The following is a 24567-nucleotide window of genomic DNA, read 5'->3' on the forward strand; positions in this document are numbered from 1 at the left end:
CCACTCTCTTGGGGGTGCCCAAAAAAATTAAAGGGGGAAAAACTGGATGTACATTTCCAAAGTATAAAATAAAAAAATAAAAATAGAGCCTACATACAGCAACAGTTTTTTGTGTTGTGTAGGCTCCTGTGATGTAAGTAATGGGCCCCGCCTGCTAGCCTGCTCCCTAAAATATCACTGGTTGGCTCATTTCTATATGAAATACTTTGATAAAATACATATTTTGTTATGTGTAAATGACCATACTGTATAGCATATATTCAACACAAAAAACAGTGACAATTTGTTGTTGACAAAGGACAGCTGGACATACAAAGGGCCCCATTACCTTCAGTAGCTTAGGGCCTCATCAAACCTAAATCCGGCCCTGAATACACCACCTTATCTTCCTAAGCAATTCCTTGATTTGTTCTTCAGCTTAGCTGATAAAAAGAAACTGAAATGTTACACAAAAGGTCAAATAAAACTCGGCTGGTTTTCCAGAGTTAATATAATTTGTATAGGTAAAGGCCTTACATATATAAGGCCAGTCCCCGTGTGATGAATAAAGCTAAGCGTTATCAACGTTATCAGCTATGCACCTTGACCTAAGCTGTGAACATGGGTAGTTGATTATTAACCAGAACTGTCTCTTGCCCCTCTGCCATGTCAAGTCATTGATCTGGCAGTTCTCTCGATGTTGGCAGCTCAGGATATGGCTCATGGTTTTATGTGCATCTTCCCCTTGCATTTTATTTACACTGACCAACAGTTTTCTGTCCTTTGCTTTCTTAGGGTACGTATTTTCAAAAGAGAGAAGTTCCTCCTGCAGCTATGAAAAGGAACACCAGTCAGAATACTTTAGTCAGAGTTGATAGTGCACAGTATATTCTCTTGTGTAAAAATGGTACATTGAGAAAAGGGCCCAGTGTACTTTGCTACGTCCCAATATGTTTGTGCATTGAGTTAGTTCTGCGTATGCCTATAAAGAAAACGGGTAACTTAACCCCATAGGAGTGGTGTTTCCAACTGTCCCCCACTTGTCCTTGGCATACAAATAGAATGAATGCACGAGCTGCCGAATGATCACCAAGATTATAGGAGTCTTTGGACTTCCATCTTTGCTTGGGGGAGCGAAGTTTTCGAGATCTAACTGAAAAAGAAAGTAGAGCAGCAACAGCACATCTCCTTGAAGAGCGACTTTAATGTCATGCTAGCCTACTTCTTGAGACGGCTGTTGGAAGGTGGAGCTGGTGGTGGCATGTTGAGCCCATGTAGAAACTGCACCCCCAGGGTGCTTTCTGAAGTGGCTGGTTAGGGAGAGGTCGTGAGGCCAGCTTGTGTATTGTGTCACAAGAGTGAGGGTGCTCTGCCTTTTGACCTCGTCTGGGTTATCTCTTAGTGGTGAAATCAGGCCAGGCAGTTGGGAGGGTTGGTGAGCAGATGAAATTTGTGTGATATTTTTTTTCTTGCTGTATTTATTTTTTTCTGCCATGGGCTCAGGTTGGCTCTTGTTGTAGGGCACTGCTGGCCCCCTGTTGTAGTCAGAAAGGGGTGGGTACATTGGAATTAGATTATGTGTTTGCATAGGCCAGAGGTGTCATGAGAATTGGAAATGCTATCGTGAGGGTGGAGAACAGAGGAACACATGGTGGGTTGAAAAGGTTAAGCCTTTCCAGGGGAAGGGAGGTTAGAAATGTTAGGGCGATTCCCCTCGCTTTCTGCTTCTTCCCCCATTCTATGGGCTCTTCCTAGCGCCCATGGTACTATCGAAAGGTTTTGCTAATCAATCAGTTACAGGATGAAAGAAACACATGTGATATACGGTACTTAAAATGTTTTTTATTAATGCTGAACAAAATATAAAGCAGGTATTTAATTTTATTGATAATGATGTATTAGAATTGAAAAAATAAAAACCAGATAATTAAAACTAATTATATCTGTATGTAAAAATGCATTAAAATTGAAAATAATGACAGCTAACAGGCAAACTAAGCACTCTCCTTAAGTCACTTTGGTATCAAGGCTGCCCACATTGCTGCTGTTTGCTCTTGTGCTAAGGAGCCACCAGAGTAGTTAAGGCAATCCGCGTTCCACATGCCAATACCCCTTAAGCCAAGTTTTTTCACATAGGCTGCCTTCAGAGAAATGCTCCTGGGATTGTCAAACCACACCTGATGAAAAACGCCATGTTCGTCCTACAAAACAGTGAAACAAAGAGAATGTGTTAATATGCCTCCTGCAAAGTAAGCTTAATGATGAGAGGTTTTTGCACTTGGATCCAAGAGAGCCGAACTCAAGTCTCTGCCAAATGCTCCTTTGCATATACTCAGACAAAACAACTTCTCTCGCCCTTTGAAAAATGGAGCTAATGGGCACATGCTTCAAAGTGTTACCATGAGGCAAAGCAAGAGGAAGCCCGTTGCAAATTTTAAAATGCTATATAAAATGATTGGTTATTGACAACATGTTATACAGAGCACTGGTTAATAATATGCCTGCTTACTGTTTATGTTTCCAATAATTACTTGCAAATTCTGCAAGTCTACTTTTCCCATATATGAAGCCTTCAGCCAAGACATGGCAGGTACCCATTTCATCAGGATTATCCATGCTTGATTAATGCAACACGTTTTAGCTTCTGCTTTTGGGAAAAATTCAGAAACCAGTTGGTGCAGAATACAGCAGCTAGGTTGTTGAGAGATGCTGGTTGGTATTAGCATTTTCACCCCTATACTTAAAGAGCTTCACTAGATCCAAGTTTGCTTCTGGGAACAATTTTAAAAAGTCATAAATGGTCTGGGATCAGGGTCCCTGAAAGATTGCATCGTTCTAACAGTGTTTGCCCAGCAGCTGAAATCATCATTAGAGGCAAATACATTTCAGAAAGCAAGTCTTTTAACAACTCACCTTGTATTCTAAATATGGGGCTTCCTGTTCCTCATCCCACAGGATCCCAGAAATAGAACTATTTACCAGATCCATGATTACTTTATATGGGCGCTGACGTCCTGCCGCGTCACTGCATGGAGCCCCACGGAAAGGAACTTTTGCGATTGAACAAACATGGGCCTGAAGAAAAGCAACTTCTGTTACACAGATGTGTTAAATCTCAAAAAAAGGGAACAGTCTTTAATCCATGCCCCTGAATTAAACTTCAGAGACAACAGCGAACAAAACATAGTTAGATGTTAGCTACTACCTTATTGTCTACTTTACTGTAAAAAATAAGTATTGCAAAAGCTTAGACAAAGAGCACTGCATCTCCAGTCTCAAAATGGGTTTGAAAATATTTGGGACATTGTAACATTATCAGAACTTGTATTAGAAGAGAAAATAACATGCAAAGAAGCAGGTTTTTATAAAGAACATTTGGCATTGCTATCGTTTTGAATAATGATTCTAAGGAAAACATATATCCGTATAATTTATTTATGTTACTGAATTATGAAAGTTATAGTGTTATATATTATGTATCTGTAAGCATTTTAAATAATAAATAGAAGTTGTTTTAAATAATAAATATAATAAATCAGCTATCTTTCTCTTACCTTAATTAAGCCTAGACAGGTATAATCATAGCCGTACCATGGAACGCCCATCACAATCTTCTTTGGATTAATGCCCATGTGAATGTATTTTTCATATTCTAATTAAATAACAAAAAAAAATAATATTATATCCAACCATCTGAAATTCAGCTGGAACAATCATATATCAAATGTTACAATTCTTAAATTCTCTCGCCTTCCTCAGAACTCCATATTTCAACCCCCTCTCCCCCCATTTTTTTATACTTGTTTTCTTCCCTGGTGGGGGGGGGGGGAAGTGGGAACAAATTTCCATGGCTTCAACGTTTTTGGAAATATTATATATTTGGTTCTTACCCATTATGGTGTGGTTATATGGAGCATTGGCTCTGGCTATGCATTCTGACCACACCTGACTCTGTTCATCATAAGACATAACAAATACGAAATCACAAGACTCTGCAATCCCGGTGTAGTTGTAACATCGTTTGTCTATGCAATCTGGAGACCAGGCTACATCAAAAGTCACCTGTAGGGGGGGAATAAAAACACACATCTATCTCTGAATGGATATTCTTAGTACATTATACACAATTTGCAATTCATTTCAACACTGCATACAGTGTGTTCTTCAACTTCGCTTTACTCAGGGTGAACCTATTAAAATTAAGGCCCTAACTGACTCATGTTTATTAATTTCACAGGGTCTACTATAACTAAAACTCAGCTGAATACCATCCATTCCTGTTGATTTCTTGGAATGTTTGGGGACACAACCACAGCATCATCTGTGTATACTTGGCAACAAGGTATAAGATTCTAAGTTTGTTTATTTAAAAGTTATTGTGACGTTTTACATTGGATCAGATTGTTATCATTAATGTTTGATGTTTTGTTATGCTTTTATATGTGTTGGAAGCCGTCTAGAGTGGCTGGGGCAACCCAGCCAGATGGGCGGGGTATAAATAAAATTTTTATTATTATTATTATTATTATTATTATTATTATTATTATTATTATTATTATTATTATTATTATTCCTGGCCTATTACTGGTTTTTTTTTGTTGCTGGGCTGACACTTAATGGAATATCTGTGCCTGCTATCAATATCTGGTACCAAAATTTGTGCTCACAACAGTAAATGGTGTCAAAAAAAAGAGTGTTTAATGTCATGCACTGAGATGAATCAATGGAATTTGGCTGATGTGGAACTGAATTCATATTTGTGTAAGAGTAATCTCCGCTTTATTTTTTACCTGTGATCCTGGAATTTCTCTGTGAAAAGATTCTGTTGTTTCTTTAACCAAATCTGTTAACGCATAGTATTCAGGTGAAGACTTTGCAACCTCCTGTTCAATGTCTATATTGATTCCATCCAGATGCTGTCTTTTGGCCAGATCCACTTTTTCTTTTATCCAGGCTGCTCTGACAGCAGGGTCAACAATTGACTTCACAGATATGTCTCCTAAATAAGAAAATGTGATTAAGTGCCAGGCTTGAATTGCTAGAAGGTACAAGAAATATTTTAGACTACCGTGATATTAAATCTCACATAATATATAGCAGTATATTCCACTTAACTCAAGGGGGCTTACTTTGTGATAAGCTATGTTTAGGATTGGAGTCCTAATCCTTTACTTCATAACTATCCCAATCTAGCCACCCAGAGCTCTTTGTACACATTCTGAGGTAAAAAGCCTTCATCAGCAGATCAGTGTTTGTATGAACACCTGCTGAAGTGGATTATGTGATTAGCAGTGGGCTATGGATATTAGCAAGAAGAGAAGGCCTGAACACCAATGTTCATTAAGAAAAGGAGAAAGCGAAACAAGAAATTTAAAAAGCATTTAGAAACTGCTTCAGAAGTTGCTTAAGAACTAAATCTAGTCACAAGATATATTGCTGAACTTTTGTGAACGCACGTATATTGTTGTGCTAAACTTATTACAGTGGTACCTCGGGTTACATATGCTTCAGGTTACAGACTCTGCTAACCCAGAAATATTACCTCGGGTTAAGAACTTTGCTTCAGGATGAGAACAGAAATCGTGCCACAGCGGCGCAGCGGCAGCAGGAGGCCCCATTAATTAAAGTGGTGCTTCACCTTAAGAACAGTTTCATGTTAAGAACAGACCTCCAGAACAAATTAAGTTCTTAACCCGAGGTACCACTGTGTACTGTTGCTGACACCACTGGATAGGCTTGTTGAATAAAACTGAGTTGTATCCTCCTCCTTTTGTGATCCAGATTCTTGTTCCCAATTACTTGATCTAGTTAACCCCAATATGTGCCAGAGCTTACACTAACAAATTAACCTATGTAATAGAGCCCAAGGTGTAAGCTACATGTTACATAAACTACATGTTACATCTAGCACACTTTTTTTTAAAAAAAGTGTGCTTAATGCTACCACTTTTATTTTGAAGGAAAAGCAGTTGTATGGGTCCCTGGTCTCCTGGCTGGCATGTGCCTCTGAAGATGCTATTTGCAGTAAACAGCACCTCTGGTGCTGGCGACAAATAGCAGCCAGAGGAGATTTCGTGGCAGGAGATCTGTATGGGACCCTGATCTAGACTGGGAGTACGCTACAAGTTTGAAGATATGCAAGTGTGCTTCTTTCTCAAAATAAATGCAACACTGCTTTTGGGTGTGGGTGTGTGTCTGTGTTTTAAAAAAGCACATTCAATGTAAATAGAAACACCATAGCTTCCAGACTTTACACCCAGACCATGGTTTTCTGGAGCGACACATTTGTGTTCTGGCCTGGCAGCACGTGCTCAAGCAGTTATATCCCCTTTTATCCTTGGCTGTCCACAGTAAGACAACAGTACAGGATATTACATGAAGTCTCATGATCAATTACACAACCATTTAACAGAGCTTACATAGAAGTTCTCCTGAAACAATCGGAACTTTATCTTCTGTGTAAATGAGTCTAGAACTAGGGATAATGAGAGGAGAATCGTGCATGCTTTACACTTCTTAGTATGCATGAATCTAAAGCCAGCAAATTTCAAAAGAGAGCTCCCCCAAAGACAAACTGATCAGTCCAACGTCCCTTTGTGCTTGAAGCAGCTTAACATAATGGAGATCGCTAGTGTGTCCTGAGACTGGTGGTGCAAGTTGACAGTGCAAGCTTACTTTCACACAATCACAATATTCTCATACAATTATTAAGGTTGCGCTCCTGTGCACACTTAACAGGAGTAACTCAGTGGAAATTACTTATGAGAAAACGCATACAAGATGCTGACGATACACCAAAATGTAACGTACCTTTTAAAACAACTCTGGCTCCTCTTGAATGGGCGTAACACATAAGCTCAGGGTCATATTTTCCGAAAATCGCCACTGTAGTAATATGTGACCAGTCATAAAATTTCCAGGCCTTCCCACCAATGTCAAATATAAAGACCTGCAGAGGCATAGCAAAAAGAAAAAGAGTACAAATCTCTCTCTCCCCCTACAACAGCCAGATGTGCTAACTCTTGTTATTGGTGTCATTTAAATTGTTTATTTGTTCAGTTGGTTATTACTTATCCAATATAGTTCTATCAATTGTTCGACAGAAATCCTCAAGGGGGCTTACAACACTATAAGCACAAAAATCGTCTGTATTGAAATCCACCGACACTTAAGTTACATGATAATCAAAAATTAAAAGCCAGTGGCAACAGCAGCGACACAACTCAGCTAAACCTACTGAACACCATTAAATGTACAGGTAAATAAAATAGTTTGCACCCAGTGCCTTAAAACTCTATAGGCAGGTGCAACACAAAGACATAAGGACCAGAAAAAAACACGAAAGCCCTCATAGGTCATCAGTGTAGCTCCCACAATAGGCTCTCATAGTCAAATGGTAGTAGTGTTCCTAATTCATGAAGTAGATTGTCAAAAAACGATGGCTCTAAAGAGACTTAATCTTTGTATGGATCAAATAAGATAGTTTGCTAAATTATGGGATCTCATGATAAACATTTATCCTTTCAAATAAGTATTATCTTTAAAGAGATTAGCTAAAATTCAAGGTTTACTGACTAATATGAAGCACAAAGATGGGTATCGTTAATTAAACCACTTCTAGGCAGCAACCCACAGAACATCTTGTAATATAAGTTGGTGAGGATTTTCCAGGGCTCAACCAATTATCCCTGGGAAGCAAGAGACAATACATTTGGGAGTTAACTTTCAGATAAGTAGGTGAGATGCACTTCCCATCTAATTTGAGCATTTTAACAATTAGAAGCATGCCTGAAGGGGCAGGGCACATTGGTTTCATTTCCTCAGATACATATCTGCCTCAGACAAATTTTCTCAGTAAAAGGGACTATTACGGTTCAGCAGTGTTGTGGTAAAAACAGAGGATGTTCAAATGAAAAATAAATAAAACAGTTCTGTATACATTTCAACGGAGATACAGTGGTGCCCCGCAAGACGAATGCCTCGCAAGACGAAAAACCCGCAAGACGAAAGGGTTTTTCGGTTTTTGCGACGCTTCGCTAGACGATTTTCCCTATGGGCTTGCATCGCAAGACGAAAGCCCATAGGGAAATCTCGGGGACCTTTTTTTAAATGCTGGTGGTGGGGAGCAAAGCCTTCCCCCCCCCTCCGGACTTCAGAAGAGGTCCAGGAAGGCCGGCGGGGGCGAAAGGCTTTGCTCCCCACCGCCAGCATTTTAAAAGCGGTCCGGGATAGCAGGGAGGCGCTTCCCGCTATCCCGGACGGCTTTTGAAGGCAGGCAGGGGGGGGGGGCAAAGACTTTTGCCCCCCGCCCGCCTTGGGAAGAGGTCCTCTTCCGAAGGCGGGCGGGGGGCAAAAGTCTTTGCTCCCCCCTGCCTGCCTTTCCGGGAGAGCGGGAAGGCAGCGCTGCCTTTTCCGCTCTCCCGGAAAGGCAGGCAGGGGGGAGCAAAGACTTTTGCCCCCCGCCCGCCTTCGGAAGAGGTCCAGGACCTCTTCCCAAGGCGGGCGGGGGGGCAAAAGTCTTTGCCCCCCCTGCCTGCCTAACCGGGGGCTTTTAAATCGCCCCGGGACTGTCCGCCCCGGACGGCTTTTGAAGCCTCCCCCCGCCACCCGGCTTCGGGGCATCGTCCCGATGCCGGGCGGCGGGGCAGGAACGCCTCCCCCAGCCGCCCGGCATCGGAACGATGTCCCGAAGCCGGGTGGCCGGGCGGGAAAGCCTCCCCCCGCCGCCCGGCTTCGGGGCAGGAACGCCTCCCCCAGCCGCCCGGCTTCGGGGCATCGTTCCGATGCCGGGCGGCGGGGCAGGAACGCCTCCCCCCGCCGCCCGGCATCGGAACGATGTCCCGAAGCCGGGCGGCCGGGCGGGAAAGCCTCCCCCCGCCGCCCGGCTTCGGGGCATCGTCCCGATGCCAGGCGGCGGGGCAGGAACGCCTCCCCCAGCCGCCCGGCTTCGGGGCATCGTTCCGATGCCGGGCGGCGGGGCAGGAACGCCTCCCCCCGCCGCCCGGCTTTGGGGCATCGTCCCGATGCCGGGCGGCGGGGCGAGAAAGCCTCCCCCCCCCCCGCCCACTGTACACCTAAGCCCCTTGAAATCTATGGATCCAAACAGGTTTAATTATGCACAGGATTGCAATCTATGCATTGCAACTTGGGACTCAGCTTATATAGCTGAAAATAAAATGTTTCAAATGTGTTGTAAAGTGCAATATACAGATGTGACACTAGGTGGTGGCAGTGAGCTATGCCAAATTCAATGTATTTTTCAAAACGTTTTTTAAAAAAGCATTTTCAGAGCATTTTTAAAATATGTGTGTAGATTCTACCTTGGACACCTTAAAATAAGAGATGAGACAAATTCATGAAGGATAAGACTATCCATTGCCACTAGCCATGATGGCTATATATTATGCACAGCAGAGATAAGGAACCTTAGGCCCAGGAGCTAAATGTGACCCTCAATATCTTTCTATCTGGCCCTCAGTCCTCTGCCCAGGCCAGGCATATATATTCTCTTGTCGCTAAACCTACCTCATGCCTTCCAGTGCTGCTTTAGCATAGGTGGAATGTGTCCTTGAGCTCTGATAATGCCTCCTGCTTACCTGGCATAAAGAAATTGACTTTCACATGGCCAGAACCACAACAGGAAACTTGTTTCCTTTGCTTCTCTTTTCCCACTGCATAGCCTGTTTTAACTCATTCTCCTAGTGTTTTGGCCACAGAGGGCAGTGCCAATCAGTTTTCAACAAGGGGAGGCCCAGAGTTACATATAAGCCCCCAAAGAATATTCAGGTTTTGTGCCTTCCTTGAGAGGACACCAGTGCCTTTAGCACTGCATGAAAAGCAGAAATCCAACAGGTGAAGCTTTCCCTGTGGTGCAGAAAACTTGCAGTTGCTGAATCTCTGCCTATGGAGAGGGCATGGCGGACTTAGCAAGCATTGCAGGATATGTATGGAAGCTTCAGCCTTCCAGATCAGTGTGTCTCGAAGTTGCATCGCTATCTGTTTTTTTGGGACTACAACTCCCATCAACCCTAGCTAGCAGGACCATTGGTCAGGGATGATGGGAACTGTAGTCCAAAGCCAGCTGGTCCAGGTGTTGCTGAACAACCACCTCCCGTACTCCCTAGCCGTTGGCTACGCTTGCTGGGGTTGGGACGGGAGTTTGTAGTTCAGCAACGTCTGGAGAGGCTTCCTCACCACCCCTGACAGGAACAACCTTCCAAGTTACCACCACCTCCCGATCTCTCTCCCCACCCTCACCAACACCGTCGAGGATTGGCTGAGAGGAGCGTCACGTGCTCTCACCAGGCAACCGCGCCCTCCTCTCCTCTCCCCCTCCCCGACGCCTAAGAGGTTTTGCGCCTGCGCACCTCGAAGTCCCTGGCTCCGGAAATGGGGTTGCAGAGCGCGGGGTCCTCGCACGGGCACGCGCCGGAGCTCAGCCGCAGGTGGGAGATGAGGAGGAGGAGCGCGACCGGGAGGCGCGCGCCGGCGCCGCTTAGCAACCCCTCCATTTCTTCGTATCAGGTGCTTAAGCGGGGCGTGCGTGAGTGCGTGCGCGTCCGCGGCGGCTGCTCCTTTTCGCCTCTGCCTCTTCGAGAATATATAATGCCTGGCGTGGGGGAAGGTGGGATGGCTCCGCCCAGAAATGGAGGGGGAGACGCTGAGGGGAAATGAGCGCCCCTTAGCGTCACCCGCCATGTTTCACCCTCAGGGATTGGCTGTGCCAGTTGCGTTAACAGTTCAGAGACAAAACTCAAGTGGAATTATAATACAAATATTAAAATAATAAATCCCTCAGGAGCTGCCTAATTTGGACACTTTAAAGACAGCAGTACCTGATCCTCTGCACTCTGTATTCACTGTGTAAACTTTCCCAAACTTTGAGGGGGGTAGTCGCGCCACAACTCCATGGCTCCATAAAAATAAAAATAATTATTGCATTTATATACCGACCTATACCCAGAGGTCTCAGAACAAAAAACAAAAAAACAACCCACAATTTACTGATGGACTGAATTTAGATACCGCCCTATACCTGGGTGTCTCAGGGTTGTTCACAGAATAAAATCAAAGATATAAAGCCACAAAGATACCTAATAAAAATAAAAACAACAACCCAATAGCCCCCCCCTCCACAGAAAAAAACACATTTTAAAAGGGCATAGGATGTAAATCGGATCAGCCAATAGCCTGGTTAAAAAGGAACGTTTTTGCCTGGCACCCAAAGCTGCACAATGAAGGCGCCAGGTGGACTTCCCTGGGGAGAGCATTTCACAGATGGGGAGCCACTGCAGAAGAGGCCCGTTCTCGTGTTGCCACCCTCTGGGTTTCCCCAGCCAATGGGGGTGGCTTCCAACCCATATAAAAACATAATAAAACATCAAACATAGACTCATCCCTGGTACCCACCAACCCTATAAAAACTGTTATTCGGAATGGCAGGTTGCACAACCTGCTAAGGAAGATAGCAGCACCATAAAATTTGAGGCAGTGACTGCCTACGTTTATTGAGAATTCGATTTAAACTGTTCAGTTTGAATAATTGAAATTGCTGAGCATGATCCAGTGATAGCAGCTTTTCAAAGTTTGATTGCTATTTACACCTCCAGCAGCCGCCTAGGTAATACCACCAGCCCCCAGGGGGTGGTACCACCCACTTGGGAACTACTGTCATAGAGATCCCAGGGCTCTGGGTTTTTTTTTTTTTTAAGCATCATTTGTATGGCTAAAAGCCAAGTCACCTTGCTCCCAATTCTGAAATTGCTCTGCAGTAGCGCCTGGCTGCTTATTTCTGGTATCAGTTGCAAGAGCCAATACTGAGTGTGTGTTTTGTGAATGTCGTGGAATCTGGACTCGATGCAACATGGTATTTCAAAAGACACAGAACAAGTGCAGCTGTGCTCTTGGAATCATGATGTTTTATTAAATGATTTAACACGAATATATTTTTTAAAAATTACTGTTGAAAATTACTGATAGTATTATGGTAGAAATGCATTGTTCTTCAAAGGAGAAAGTGATGCTACTTTTCCTGTTTGAAATAATTCCATTGCTCTGTCCACTAAATATATTGGCCTTGGAATGGAAACCATTTGAAGCTCTAATTTTCTGCCAAATAACATCAAGCTGTGCATTGCAGGTATTCACAGGAACATGCTGCCTGAATCTCCGTTACAATTTTGATATCCTTGAGCGTCTGGTCAATACCTATTTGCTCTTCCCCGTGGAATGGAGGCAGGTTCTGGAACAAAAATGGGATGTGATTCAGTTTTGCTATTTGAAACTTTTCCTGTCAATTCAATTTCACCATGTGGCTGTTTAAAAAGACTATGCACTTAGAACTCTACTTATTGAGCAGAACACTGATAAAGATTTCTCTCAAAGATTTATCACTGGATCAACAACAAACTGGAGTACAATGGACATAGCTTGCCGCCAAAGTAATGAACGATAAATTTCTGGGCAGGATTTCAAGAGCAAAGTAACTTCAGTGAGACTTCACTTGATCAACCCCAGTGGATTGCATTCAGTACTGTAATACATAGCTCTCTGTTTTAATATGCTTTAGTGTGAAAGGGTGGTTTTTATTTACTTATTTATTTCAGCTTTCAAACGTGTGTGTGTGTGTATGTGTGTGTGTATTCATTTAACTGGGAAGAACAAAATGGTTCTTGAAGAAATCTACCCTTAGTCCTGACCCAGGTGCCTCTTCCTATTTCCTTAGTCCTCTGATGTAAGGGAAATGAAGAGCTTACCTGCCCAGGACTAATCAACAGTAGCTATAGACTTTTACCTATCCCCTCCAAACATCTGGAATAGGAAAGGGTGCAAGCTGTTACAAGTATATTTCTGAGACTCCCAGGAATAGAATCATGTCAGTCCTCACAGGCTCATCAAATAAGGTAGTCAAACTAAAGCCCAAGCAAACTGTATCTTAAAGGCTACATATTCTGGGTAATACTGATGGATACTATTCCTCCCTCCCTTCCCATGGAATAAGGATTAAAATACTGCTTCACATACTTATGCTATGTCAAGATGTCATGTTCAGCTGCAAGTTGCTTTCTCATATTTGTATGTGAACATTTAGGCAAGCCACACTGAGAAAATACATGGAGTTTAAACTATATCTAAATTATAGCCTGGACTGTTTTCAGAAAACTGGTTTTTGCTAAAGCTTCCAAACTGCATCTGGAAATCTCGCATTACAAAATAAATTATGAAAACATGGGAAATTGATAACTTGCCTGTGTGGGTGGGTTATTCTGTTTTGTTTGTGCAAAATGTGTTACAGCCTGACATGAAGACAGAATAGGGAAAGGTGTCTGCTTAAATTGAGCAGGGATTGTGAGCTATACTAAAGAGTGGGACTCAACCAGTGTTCTGCAATGGGAAGCCCAACTACCTGACTACATCAATGCAATGCAGGAGAGAAAGGCATAATGTGAGAAGTATACAATTGTGTTTTAGAAGACACATACTTCCCAGAGCTGAAGGTTGTTCATATTTTTCTGCTGCTACTATATATCTTTAAAAGCACATGTTGGCTTTGGTGATTAGTAAAGTGGTCATCCTGAGTTCCTAAAATTTTTGTGAAAGGGTGGATGAAACCATGATTTGGAAATTAGTCACAGTCATGGAACTTTCTGGTTCCCTATTTGGTGTTTTTTCGCCCCCAGAACTGTATTCTGTTAAAAGGTTGTGAAGAAAAAAATATGTGCATCAGTGCCCAGATATTCACATATTAATATATAATTGCCTAACCTTTGGTACAGGATTCTGATGGAAGAATCCAAGACTGAGCAAAGCTCACAGCATTTTTGGCTTCATATCCACTGGGCATTTTATATTCCTGTTCATATTCAGCATCGTATCTTCCACACATTCCACAGGTTTTCCCAATCATTGATAAAGGTACTTGAATCTGCACAGGAAAGTGGTAAAAGTCAATGCACTTCTGGCTGCATATGTGTTTGTAAAAATCCAAGACATTGGTAGGATAGCAAATAAAAGTATACCATAAGCGTGCGTCCATCATAGAAGAGATTTTCAATGCCAACTTCTGGAGCTTTTAGTGATAAGCCATTCTTCTCACGAGTGATAAGGATATCACCTATAACCAGAAAACAGAATTACTTCCCCCTAAAAACTCTGGTGTCACATCTCAGTGCAAATTGTCACCATTACTGATTTCTCTCTGTTTCAATCAAAGCATCAGATATGTGGAGCTGAAATCTTGCTGCTGCTTATGTGAAATTACTCTATACTGCATTTGCAATATAAAAGGTTACCAGAATAAATAAAATATTTGAATAATGTTTAGGCCTAATTCCACAATCAACTGGTCCCAAAGGAAAAATCAGATATATACCAGACCATAGATATTGGAGATCAACACCTGCCAAAGTAGGGGCCCAGTCTGGCTCCTTGAGAGAAACCATCTGCTCTCCTCCAAGTTGCCAATGGGAAGGACAGATGAAAAATTTGTGCCGCATTGTGTGGGCATGTGACATTTTAGCTGTGGTAGTGGTAAGCCCGAGTACATGACTCTAAGGTCATCCTTTCAGTTGCTAACCACTGGCAAACTTAAGCCCCTTTACAATTTGCTATAGATAGTTCAAGTGAGTCAGGCAATTCAGGAGAAGTCAGAAAAGGTATGTTACCTTTGGAATTGGAAGTCAATGGGAGATTCTCTGGTGGAAATTCAGTACCGTTAATCCTCAGCTTTGCAAGTCCATTTGAAGAATACATGTCAACCTCCCTTCAAACAGAAAAAATCTGGTTTAATTAACACAATGATACATTTATGTCATACATACCAAGTGCATAGCTTTTTTGACAACTTGTTCACATTGGACTAATGAACATTCTACCTTGTTATCAATCACTGGTGGTTAAGAATATTTTGTATGACAAATTCAAATATTTGTTGGGGAAAGTGTATCACTCTGGTGTGATTACCAGTATAACTAGTCTTTCTACTAGTCATATTACCAATATTCATTAACTATTTGGCTTATCATATTTTGATCAGGTTGACTTTTGTAGGGCAGCCATACGTCTGGAAAATCCTGGACATGGCCAGGATTTTGATCCCTAAATTGGTGTCCGGGCGGAATTTGTTATGCCCATTCTAAATGTCCAGGGAAACCTGGACGCAAAGCAACCCATGTTGTAAGTGGGTTTTCTTGCCTATTTTCTTATAAGTAGACGACAAACTTATTTTTTTTCCTGGTGGTTTTACAAAAAGAAAAGCTAAACAACCTTCCCCCCCTAAAGTAAATAAATAAATAGGTCAACAATTTTTTTGTCCAGATTTTCACCTTATGAAATATGGCAACCCTAACTTACAATGCTTTACTTACAGATTGGCAAAGTCGATACGGGCCATTATCAGATCAGTTGACTGTTCTGCTTTCATTACCCTCACCAGGAATTTCAGTTCCAGGCTACAGTCATGGACCAAGACATGGTAGCAGTTTGCAGGCATTATATAGCGAAAGCTAACATTGTTGAAAGTTGTGATAGTATCTTGTGATACTGAACAACGACCTAAAAAGCAAACGCTATCAGTAAGCATCTTCAAATGGTTAGAAATAATATTCTGATAAGAGATATTCTTCTGGCATATTTTATTATTGAGTTTTCAACCCAGAAAGTGATTCAGTAACTGGCATGGAGTTTGGAAGGTGTGCTGAGGACCAACTCAGATCTCTCAACCACCTGATGAGATGATTCCAGGATTTGTGGTTTGTAGCCCTGGTGTAAACCAACTTTTGCTGGAACCAGGAGAGCAAAACGACACTGGCTAACCTACTAACCTTTCAGATTTTCCACAAATGAGGATGCCAGATTAGAGATGAAACTCCAGGTGTGGGGCTGCTTTGCTAAATCTTCTGCATGTTGGGCTACAGGGAGTGGAAGTGGTAGCCAGATGTTTGTGTCATAAAGTGTGACCTAATAAAAAGGTAAGATAATATCAGTGCTATTTTTCTAGGAAAAGAAGTGCCGGAACCCATCACCAACGCCTCCCTTGTTGTCTTATAATGGCGATGGCGCCAACCTGAAAATTGCCGGAACTCAGTTCTCCTGATTTCTAGCTGAAAGGCCCTGCATAATATTTCTATTGCAAGGGGAAGCAACACGGGTGGTAGAAATGGTTAGAAAGTCATACTGAAGAAGAAGAGGAGGAGGAGGAGTTTGGATTTGATATCCCGCTTTATCACTACCCAAAGGAGTCTCAAAGCGGCTAACATCTCCTTTCCCTTCCTCCCCCACAACAAACACTCTGTGAGGTGAGTGGGGCTGAGAGACTTCAGAGAAGTGTGACTAGCCCAAGGTCACCCAGCAGCTGCATGTGGAGGAGCAGAGACGTGAACCTGGTTCACCAGATTACGAGTCCACCGCTCTTACAATTGCACTCAGTTAATGGGCAGTGTCTGTTCCAGGTTTGAGAGACCTCTGGGCTATCTGCTCTCTGGAAGGTCCTCTCCTGCTGGTGATTCATGGCAGCTCTATCTGGTGACAGGGGTCGGCGGCAGCACTCTGAGCATTGCAAGGTAGTTGGATCCAGCCACCATTTAAATTTCCCAGAATGCCACAGCACTCTAGGGCATGGTGAGAAATTTAAATAGCAGCTAGACCCAGCTGCCTGGTTGTGGCTAAAGTGCCAGCTGCAAATGGATTTTGTTTTTTAAGGGCTCCAAGGCAGATGTCCATGGTGAGTTGTGTCAGTGCGTTGGGTCCTCAGCAGCTGCCCAAGAACACTAGGCACTAAGACCAGGTGCAGCAATGAGGAATATTAGAGAACTAGGGCTGAACAAAAAATGACATTTCATTGGTGAAAGATGGTACTTTTCACCCTGCCTGGAGGTGCCAGAGATTGAAATTGGCACCTTCTGAATGCAAAGCCGATGCTCTACCATTGAGACACTGGTTAATGAAAGTCACCTCCTGCTTGGTTTTGGCTCAGCCCTAGTGCCAAGCATATAGCAGCCCAAGCCTAGGTATGCTGAAATATGTCTTATTAGGTTCAAGGGGACTTTCTCCCAAGTAAGCGAGTATGGGATTTTTGCCTTCATCTGTATTTGCTTTCCTCTTTTCATTTGCTTAGTTCTTGACAAAGCCTTACACGCTCTTTGGAAAATGGAACAGATTAACGGAAAATAAACACATTTGCTTCATTTGCACAGTCTTATCGCAATAGTTCTTTCTTTCCTATGGTACAATATGAGCGGTTGGCACACACAGCCTTCTTTCCATCTGCAGATTTGTGGAGGAATTTATCTTGAGAGCAGCATGATTCCATGACTCTCTCTGTGGGAAGCTTGGCTTTATTTGCTGATTTGTCATTTATTAATTGGAGCGATATAAATGACTATTTAAACAATTGTTTTAGGGTGGTGGGATTCAGAACGGCAAAGATTTGCCAGGAACGATACAAAAGCCACCCCTCACCTCCTGCCCTGGCCATTGTGAGCTCACAGGGTTCCGGATGCCGTGGCAATTCCATGACAGATCTTCTCTCCCCGCCCCCCATCCCCACACGTACACTTTGGATTACTGCGCTAAGATTATTAAGGAATGTGGAAACCCCAAAGCAAATAATTTACATTATGTAGCTTCAGAACAAGAGCACAGCTTCTCGGAGATGTGAGAGCCACGACTACAGAAGTCTGCTGTGAAGGATTCCTCTGTTCTCTTTGGGACAATCCAAGCCTACAGGCCATATCAGGAACAAATGTGGATAGCCTAAAGGGAAAAGGAGTGAAAGGATTAAATCCACATTTGGTAGAATGCCTTAAAATTCTGTCCGTTTCAGACTAGAAACAACCTTGTGCATCTTCACTGGAAGGAGAAGAGGAAGAGTACCAATGTTTTAATCCAACTCATTTTGTTGGGGCAAGAAACACTCACATAATGGCATTCCTTGCTGGTAGTTCTCTGCAGATATAGCTCAGCTTGATTTCCACATATAGATTTAAACATATATTTGAAGTTCTGAATTACTTAATTCTCACCCACTTGCAGCTGCTTCTAGTCTTGAAGGAACTCTGAGCCAGTCCACCTTGATTTGCATAGCTGGATAACCAGCAAACCATCCATATTCAACCTTCGTTGCAATATTGTAGTCTCGACAATCCCAGCCCCATTTTAGATAACCCTGAGAAGAAATAGGTAGTGGATTTTATGCCTCTGATATAAAAATCAAAGTATCTACATCGCTGCAGTTACTACACTGATTTTTCATATCACTGCACTCTTCTGTTTCAGTACCATTACTGGGAAATGCAGTTCTAGGTTACAGTCTTTAAAACGAAAAAAAAAAAAGCATGTTAACCAAATACCATAGTGGCCTCTGAAAGTCAAGTAGCACTTTCCGTCCATTGCAGCCCAAGGTCACAACTGAGATGGCATTTCTGCCACCATTTGCAATGAATCTTTTCAGGCAGAACTTCCAAACAAGTGCCTGAAATAAAAGCAGCCAGCAAAATGGCAACCCAAGAAAATCTGTTAAGAAGCAGGCCACAACTGAAATAAACTTCTTTCTTGCTTTGACTCCTTTACACCTGTGGCAGCCCTGTTTAGGGAAGTTCTTAATGTTTGATCTTTATCGCATTATTATTATTATTATTATTATTATTATTATTATTATTATTCTGCTGGGAGCCACCCAGAGTGGCTGGGAAAACCCAGTCAGATGGGTGGGGTATAAATGATAAATTATTAATAATTATTACTACTACTACTACACCCCATGGCCCTGACTTTGCCACCACCTCTCCCCAGTCCTGTCCACATAAGCAGCAGATACACTGGTGCCAGGAGTAAGGTGGTTCTGCAGCTCTGCTCCACTACTACTGATATATATTGTAATTGTTGCTGAATGACTTGGTTGGGGAAATACAGTATTTTTGGTCATATAGTTGTTTCTTACCTCAGCCTTCTGAGGATCAAGAATGGAAATACCAGCACAGAGCTTGGGTCTTTTGGATTCTTTTAAGTCTGACACAAAGACTTGTACTGTAGGCCTGGAAGTGTGTAACTCATCGTGGAGCTCAAAGTGAAATATGGTGACCTTCTTCTCATTCTGGATAGCACGGAGATCAGCAACCAGCACCGATGATTTATTGTGTCTCAAGAATTTGGGCTAAAATCAGAAGTAAATTGGGGGGGGGGGGGGACTTACTTCAGAAACATTACCACAAACGTTATTTCACAGTTCAAGCAAAACTGAACAACATACTGGAATTTAAATACATCTTCCTGGTATAATACAGTATGCTGTTTTACAAAACATTTCCAATGAAATTCTATTGTGTGAGATCAGACATTTAATGACGTTATATCATTTAAAAGGTCCTAATTTTGTGTGCACAAGGGCTGAAAAAACAAAGCAGTATTAAGTAGTAGGCTGGATATTAGTTAATAAGCCAAAAACATTTTGAAATAGGTTCATAATCTATGAAAGCTTTAGTACACTAACTAGTAAGTGTATTTAATAATGCAGAGGTTTTAACTTCCACATATATGAACTACCGTATTTTTCGTCCCATAGGACGCTCCGTCCCATAGGACGCACCTAGTTTTTTTGGGGGGGAAATAAAGGAAAAAATTTTTTCCTTTATTTCCCCCCCAAAAGCAGGTCGGGGAAACCAAACCAGGTTGAGGAAGGGCGCTGCACCTCCCTGAGCTTGTGGGGCTGGCCGATGTCTGCCTCAGGCGGCAGGCTGCTATCCGCAGCGTGGGGAGCCCTGCGGGGAACTCCTGCAGGGCTCCCCACGCTGCGGATGTCTGTTCGGCACGCGGGGCGCTCTGCTTCAGGGTGCTCCGCCTGCCCGGCGGCAGGCTGCTATCCGCAGCGTGGAGAGCCCTGCGGGGAACCCCTGCAGGGCTCCCCACGCTGCGGATGTCTGCCCGGCGCACAGGGCGCTCTGCTTCAGGGCGCCCCGCCCGCCCGGCGGCAGGCTGCTATCCGCAGCATGGAGAGCCCTGCGGAGAACTCCCACAGGGCTGCCCAGGCTGCGGATGCGCTCCCGAAGTGCTGGGCGCTCTGCTTTCAGGGCGCCCGACGCTCCGGGAAGCAGGCTGCTATCCGCAGCCTAGACATCCCTGCCGGACCTCCTGCAGGGCTGCCCGGGCTGCGGATGTCTTCCTGAAGCCCGGTGCGCACCCACCCCTCTCGCTCTCCAAGCTTCAGCAAAAGCCTGCATTCGCCCCATAGGACGCAGCCAGATTTCCCCTTCATTTTTGGAGGGGAAAAAGTGCGTCTTATGGGGCGAAAAATACGGTATATAGCCTAACTACAACTGGGCAGACTACAGAGTAGGTCTGAAAAAGTTTCCCCATTCATTGTGATAGCCCATTTTCACATGCAAATTATGAATATGGATGAGTGGCCCAGCACTTAGTTATAAGACTGGGTGCTTTCCCTCTGAGAGTCTCACCCACCCACCTCTTTTCCATTCATTCCCTCTCTCCTCCACACGCCTTGGTTTCATTTTCATTTCAAGCCATACAAACCAGTTCGGTTCCTTTACTCTTCTTGGTCTTAGCGTCCTCTTTCTTCACTTTAGTCTTCCACTTCTTTCTCTTAGCCTTTTGGTCTTCATAGGAAGAGGATTCATTATCTGCATTATCTTCATCTTCCTCAGTGTGCCTCAGATGGATTGTGTTTGAATGTGATTTAGAGTCTGCTTGAACCTCTAGCTGTATTTTGGTTCTAGCCGCTTCTGTCGAAAAAACCCGTGCATGAGTTAGAACAGTAACTATTGAAAGGTAGACAACCATCAGTTGTGGGGAGCATCAGGTAGGGTGTCAAGCGTTGACATTACTGGCCCACAACTGTGCAGGGTGCCGGGGGGTGGGGACAACTGCTGCCCTCCAGAGCTTCCAGGCCTTACGTCTCCTCCTAACATGCAGCTGCTGCTTGTTCCTCCCTCCAGACATGCAAAGAATGACCAGAGTCAAGAGATTCTCCCCTTCTTCTGAATAACTGTGCACTGGGCCCAGAGAAGGAAGGCAAGCAAATGGATAGCAGTGATGGAGATGGGTCCATTCGTGGAGGGAAGGACCAATGGAGAGCATCTTGCCTAAGGGCTGTTCAAAGTTGACACTAGTGAGCATTGTGGGTGTAGATTACTGTTAACGAACCTATTGACCTACCGCATGGAAACTGCAATGAAACCTTTCTCCAGACCTAAACACATTTGCCTGGAAATATTTCCCATTGATTCATAGGGTGCACACTGCCCAAACAGATCAAAGGTGGTGAGATTTCCCCCTTTTAGTGGGGCTTCTTGGTCACTTTTAAGATGACACATAATTCCTCAGCACTTTATTCTTCAATGATAAGGAGAAACTGCATTTATGAAAGTATTTTTCTAATCAAATGTTTGGTGCTCTCCTTTTTGCAAAGAATTGACTGCCGCGGGGTGATGGGATGGGGCTTATGCAGAGTATGGAGGGAGACCGCCAAGAAAGGCAAAGTATTATTGTATAGGAATTGTTTACAATTCAGTATAAGGGTTGAGAACCACAAAATTAGTGTGCGTGTTCAAGTTTGATTAGTAATGATAAATTTCTAATAGAAACTGTACCTGGTTTCACAGCTAGTCTGAGTTCGCATTGCCCAAAATACTTGTGTAGGTATGCATCTTTGAAGAACGCAGTGCTGCACTCTTTCATGGTGAGACATGTTTGATACCCTAAGCTAGATAGTTTGATATATGAGCTGGGTGAACACATTGCGTTTCTTTGACTGTGGTGAAACTCTTCTTTCAGGCCATAAATGAATGCCCGTGATGCAATATCAAAGACACTTCTTTGCTGCATTAAAAAGAACAACAACCGATAAAATATTGGGCAGGAAAAAAAGTAGTAAATAAATTCTGAGGCAATTCCCCCCCCCCCCTTATATGAAACTGGATTTACCTCACCAGATTAGTTAAAGCTCAGGCCTGGATATGCGTAGATAGGTAAACTGGGTGCCCCAACGCGTTTCCACAAAGTAATAGGTTTTGTGAAGTTGTATTATATAGATAGGCTACAATTGTGAATTAGTGAAACGGTATATATTTACTTCACAATATTTCAGTGGATAAACAAATATTTTGATTCTTCAATTGAGCATATTGGATAAGTATGGAAATTTATAAATAAACTGGAATCTGCAGCAAGACCTGGATCATCTGCTGTGTGTATATTTGCAATGTACTATCCATTACCCTTTTGGTCCTAACTTTTGATGATCCAAAGCATTGTTCTAGAACATCAAATCCAATCAGCTCTGGCGGAACCGGGGTCATCAAAGGTGAATTTGGTTCATCCGCATTCCTTGACACAGCATAAAATTTAGTCCTGAAAGCACAGGTGTAAAACACTCAATATGTAAGTGGAATAAACCAAATATGCATAATATAAGGTCGCTGTAATTTTCAGTCCAGTCATTCTCATGTTTGTCGTGACTTGAATGAATGACAGAGGTGATACTGAGAACAACTGAGACACAAATGAGGCGTGTGATTCAGGAATCTGCAGGTGGAGAGAGTTGGCCAACCTTTCCAAAGCACACTCCAGACATCGTTGTGTCGCACATCCTTTGTTGCTCTTGGAATTCCACTGTAGTGAGAATTGCATTTTGATCTGTAGTAGCCACTTTAGTGTCTATTGAGGCTGACCCTGAAGTCCTTACTTAGGCAAAATTCTCATCTACTTTATTGCCTTGGTAAGGACTGCAAGATCAGGGCCACCAAATACCGGTAACAGAAATTGCCTGTAAAGGTAAATAGATGTTTAGAAACCACCGAGAACATGACGAATTAAAAGAAAAAGCAACCCTGTATACTTCCAGAAGTATTACTGCATTAAGAAACCAACATATATTTATAATTTTTGCAACAGCACAATTCACTGCTATTTGCCACAATTAAGTTATAGCTACTGTACCTCACAGCCAATAATTCTGTCTGCTGCTGGACTGGGGTCATTTCAAACTTAAATATTTCCTCTTTCATGTCTATCTTGGCATCACATTTAACCGGCATGTTTGCATGGAATTTAGCGTGGAATTCAAGACCAGATTGGAAATGTGGTGTGTTGATTGCCATCACTCCTACCAGATGCGTTGATACGCTGAAAAAAGATGGAAATACCAACTTAGATAATAATGTAAACTATTCCCTCGCACTCACAGTACAAACATTTAGAATCTCCTTTAATATGCAACATACAGAATGAGAATCTGTCAGTAAATATAACAGCAAGGGACTATTAGTGATTCAAACATAGGAGCCGTGTCAATATTTTTGTTAGATCATGCAGATTATGAATTTTAGTGGCGGGGGACTTTCTTTCTTGGTGGAGTGGACTTGTATAGTTACAAATAAACTCAGATATTAAAGAATTTTTTAAAAGTCTTTTGACACCTTTCCTTTGAATGGAAGCCAAACCTGGTTAAGCACTGCCTCTGTAATTTCTCACAGACTGAGGTAATGGAAGCACAAAGCAATATTCTTCTTTGATATAGGTATAGTGCTGTCTGCTACACCTGCAATCTGACATTCCCAGGTGCCAGGTGGCCCCACTTGAAAAACTTGCAATAGTGTGACTCATGTCTCCCATCTTTGGAACAGAAGACAGAAGGCCAATGCTAGTCAGTTGGGCACCACCAAACCCCAGTTTGGACTATGTAAACAATTCCTTCCTAATTTCGCCATTCATCAGAAAATTAAGCAATCCTAATTTCATATCACCAATCATGCCTACCTTGAGTTAACGTCAGCACTAAGAAGCAGGCTGGCTTTAAGCAACTGTTCTGGTCCAGAGTCATTAGTCAAAGAAGGAAATATCTTCCCATCGACTGTAGGAAGTAAAAAAAGAGTGATTAAATGTCAAAAGCATGAAGCGAAAAAGGAACTCAAGACATGGATTTACTGTTATCAGCTAGCATATTTTCATTTTCACAAATGTATAAGCAATTCACTAAGTTCTAGGGATGGGTGAATCTGTCAATATTGGTTTTTCTGAAGTTTCTAATTTCCCAGCAGCTCACTATGTTTCTGCATCAGTTTGCAGGAGTATGAGTGTGTGTGTGTGTGTGTGTGTGTGTGTGTGTGTGTGATCACAAAAAGTTGTTAGCATTTTAGTGCATATTTTCCCAGGATGTGCATTTCTGCAAGCAATTTCCCATATACATATTTTGCTAACATAGCATTTTGCATGTTATTTTCATGAATATGTGCATTTTTAGCCACACTTTCCTCTAATATGCACATCTGTGTACACATTTTCTGGATGGGGAAATACACCGCAAAATCAGGAGAAGTGCAATTTTTTGAAGAACAGCTGTTTTCCGCTTCACATACTGTTTCTGAGAATGAAAATTAGATAGGTTCATGCAAGCTGAACTGAATCTCTCCACCAACCCCAATGATCACTAACAAAGCTAAGGTGGTATGGGGCTATACCAGTGCTCACCTTTTGCTGAAACATCTGCCACGCTGGCGCCATATAAGCCAAGTTCCAGTGGGAGGCCTACACAGGTAGGTACAATGTGTCGAAGTTCTCCTGCCAGTATGGGCTGGGTCC

At 42.8% G+C, this 24567-nt stretch overlaps 2 protein-coding genes and 1 long non-coding RNA gene across 4 annotated transcripts in view; 1 reads left to right on the forward strand and 2 right to left on the reverse strand.

The window, feature by feature from the left end:
- Positions 1–1801: 1801 nt before the first annotated feature.
- Positions 1802–10692, reverse strand: LOC309371499 (di-N-acetylchitobiase-like). 2 transcript variants are annotated; one of them, XM_081914245.1, is made up of 7 exons: positions 10282–10692; positions 6790–6928; positions 4770–4978; positions 3870–4041; positions 3534–3631; positions 2893–3054; positions 1802–2180 (listed from the first exon to the last, which is right to left on the reverse strand). In XM_081914245.1, exons 1-7 carry the CDS (start codon positions 10675–10677, stop codon positions 1992–1994), a joined length of 1365 nt encoding a protein of 454 aa, XP_081770371.1. In that variant the 5' UTR covers positions 10678–10692; the 3' UTR covers positions 1802–1991. The 2 variants fall into 2 exon arrangements, with proteins under 2 accessions (XP_081770371.1, XP_081770372.1); XM_081914246.1 differs by having other exon boundaries at positions 10347–10561.
- On the forward strand, positions 10369–12541 carry LOC309371545. Its single transcript, XR_014169176.1, has 2 exons — positions 10369–10503; positions 12119–12541. It is a non-coding gene; the product is annotated as an uncharacterized lncRNA (long non-coding RNA).
- LOC309371457 (vitellogenin-2-like) overlaps positions 11878–24567 on the reverse strand; it is a 28538-nt gene continuing 15848 nt past the window's right edge. Inside the window, exons 15-29 of the mRNA XM_081914107.1 lie at positions 24457–24567; positions 23746–23839; positions 22927–23112; positions 22206–22338; positions 21579–21807; positions 20503–20711; positions 18917–19129; positions 18000–18142; positions 17592–17730; positions 15801–15936; positions 15345–15531; positions 14643–14740; positions 13998–14092; positions 13744–13903; positions 11878–12220 (exon numbers count right to left, since the gene is read on the reverse strand). The exon at positions 24457–24567 is cut by the window's right edge and continues 61 nt beyond it. Coding sequence (XP_081770233.1) covers positions 12180–12220; positions 13744–13903; positions 13998–14092; positions 14643–14740; positions 15345–15531; positions 15801–15936; positions 17592–17730; positions 18000–18142; positions 18917–19129; positions 20503–20711; positions 21579–21807; positions 22206–22338; positions 22927–23112; positions 23746–23839; positions 24457–24567 — 2174 coding nt within the window. The 3' untranslated portion in view covers positions 11878–12179. The remainder of the gene's footprint in view (positions 12221–13743; positions 13904–13997; positions 14093–14642; positions 14741–15344; positions 15532–15800; positions 15937–17591; positions 17731–17999; positions 18143–18916; positions 19130–20502; positions 20712–21578; positions 21808–22205; positions 22339–22926; positions 23113–23745; positions 23840–24456) is intronic.

This window comes from Podarcis melisellensis (assembly GCF_964234715.1).
Source record: "Podarcis melisellensis genome assembly, chromosome: 6".
In the NCBI taxonomy this organism is placed as follows: domain Eukaryota; kingdom Metazoa; phylum Chordata; class Lepidosauria; order Squamata; family Lacertidae; genus Podarcis; species Podarcis melisellensis.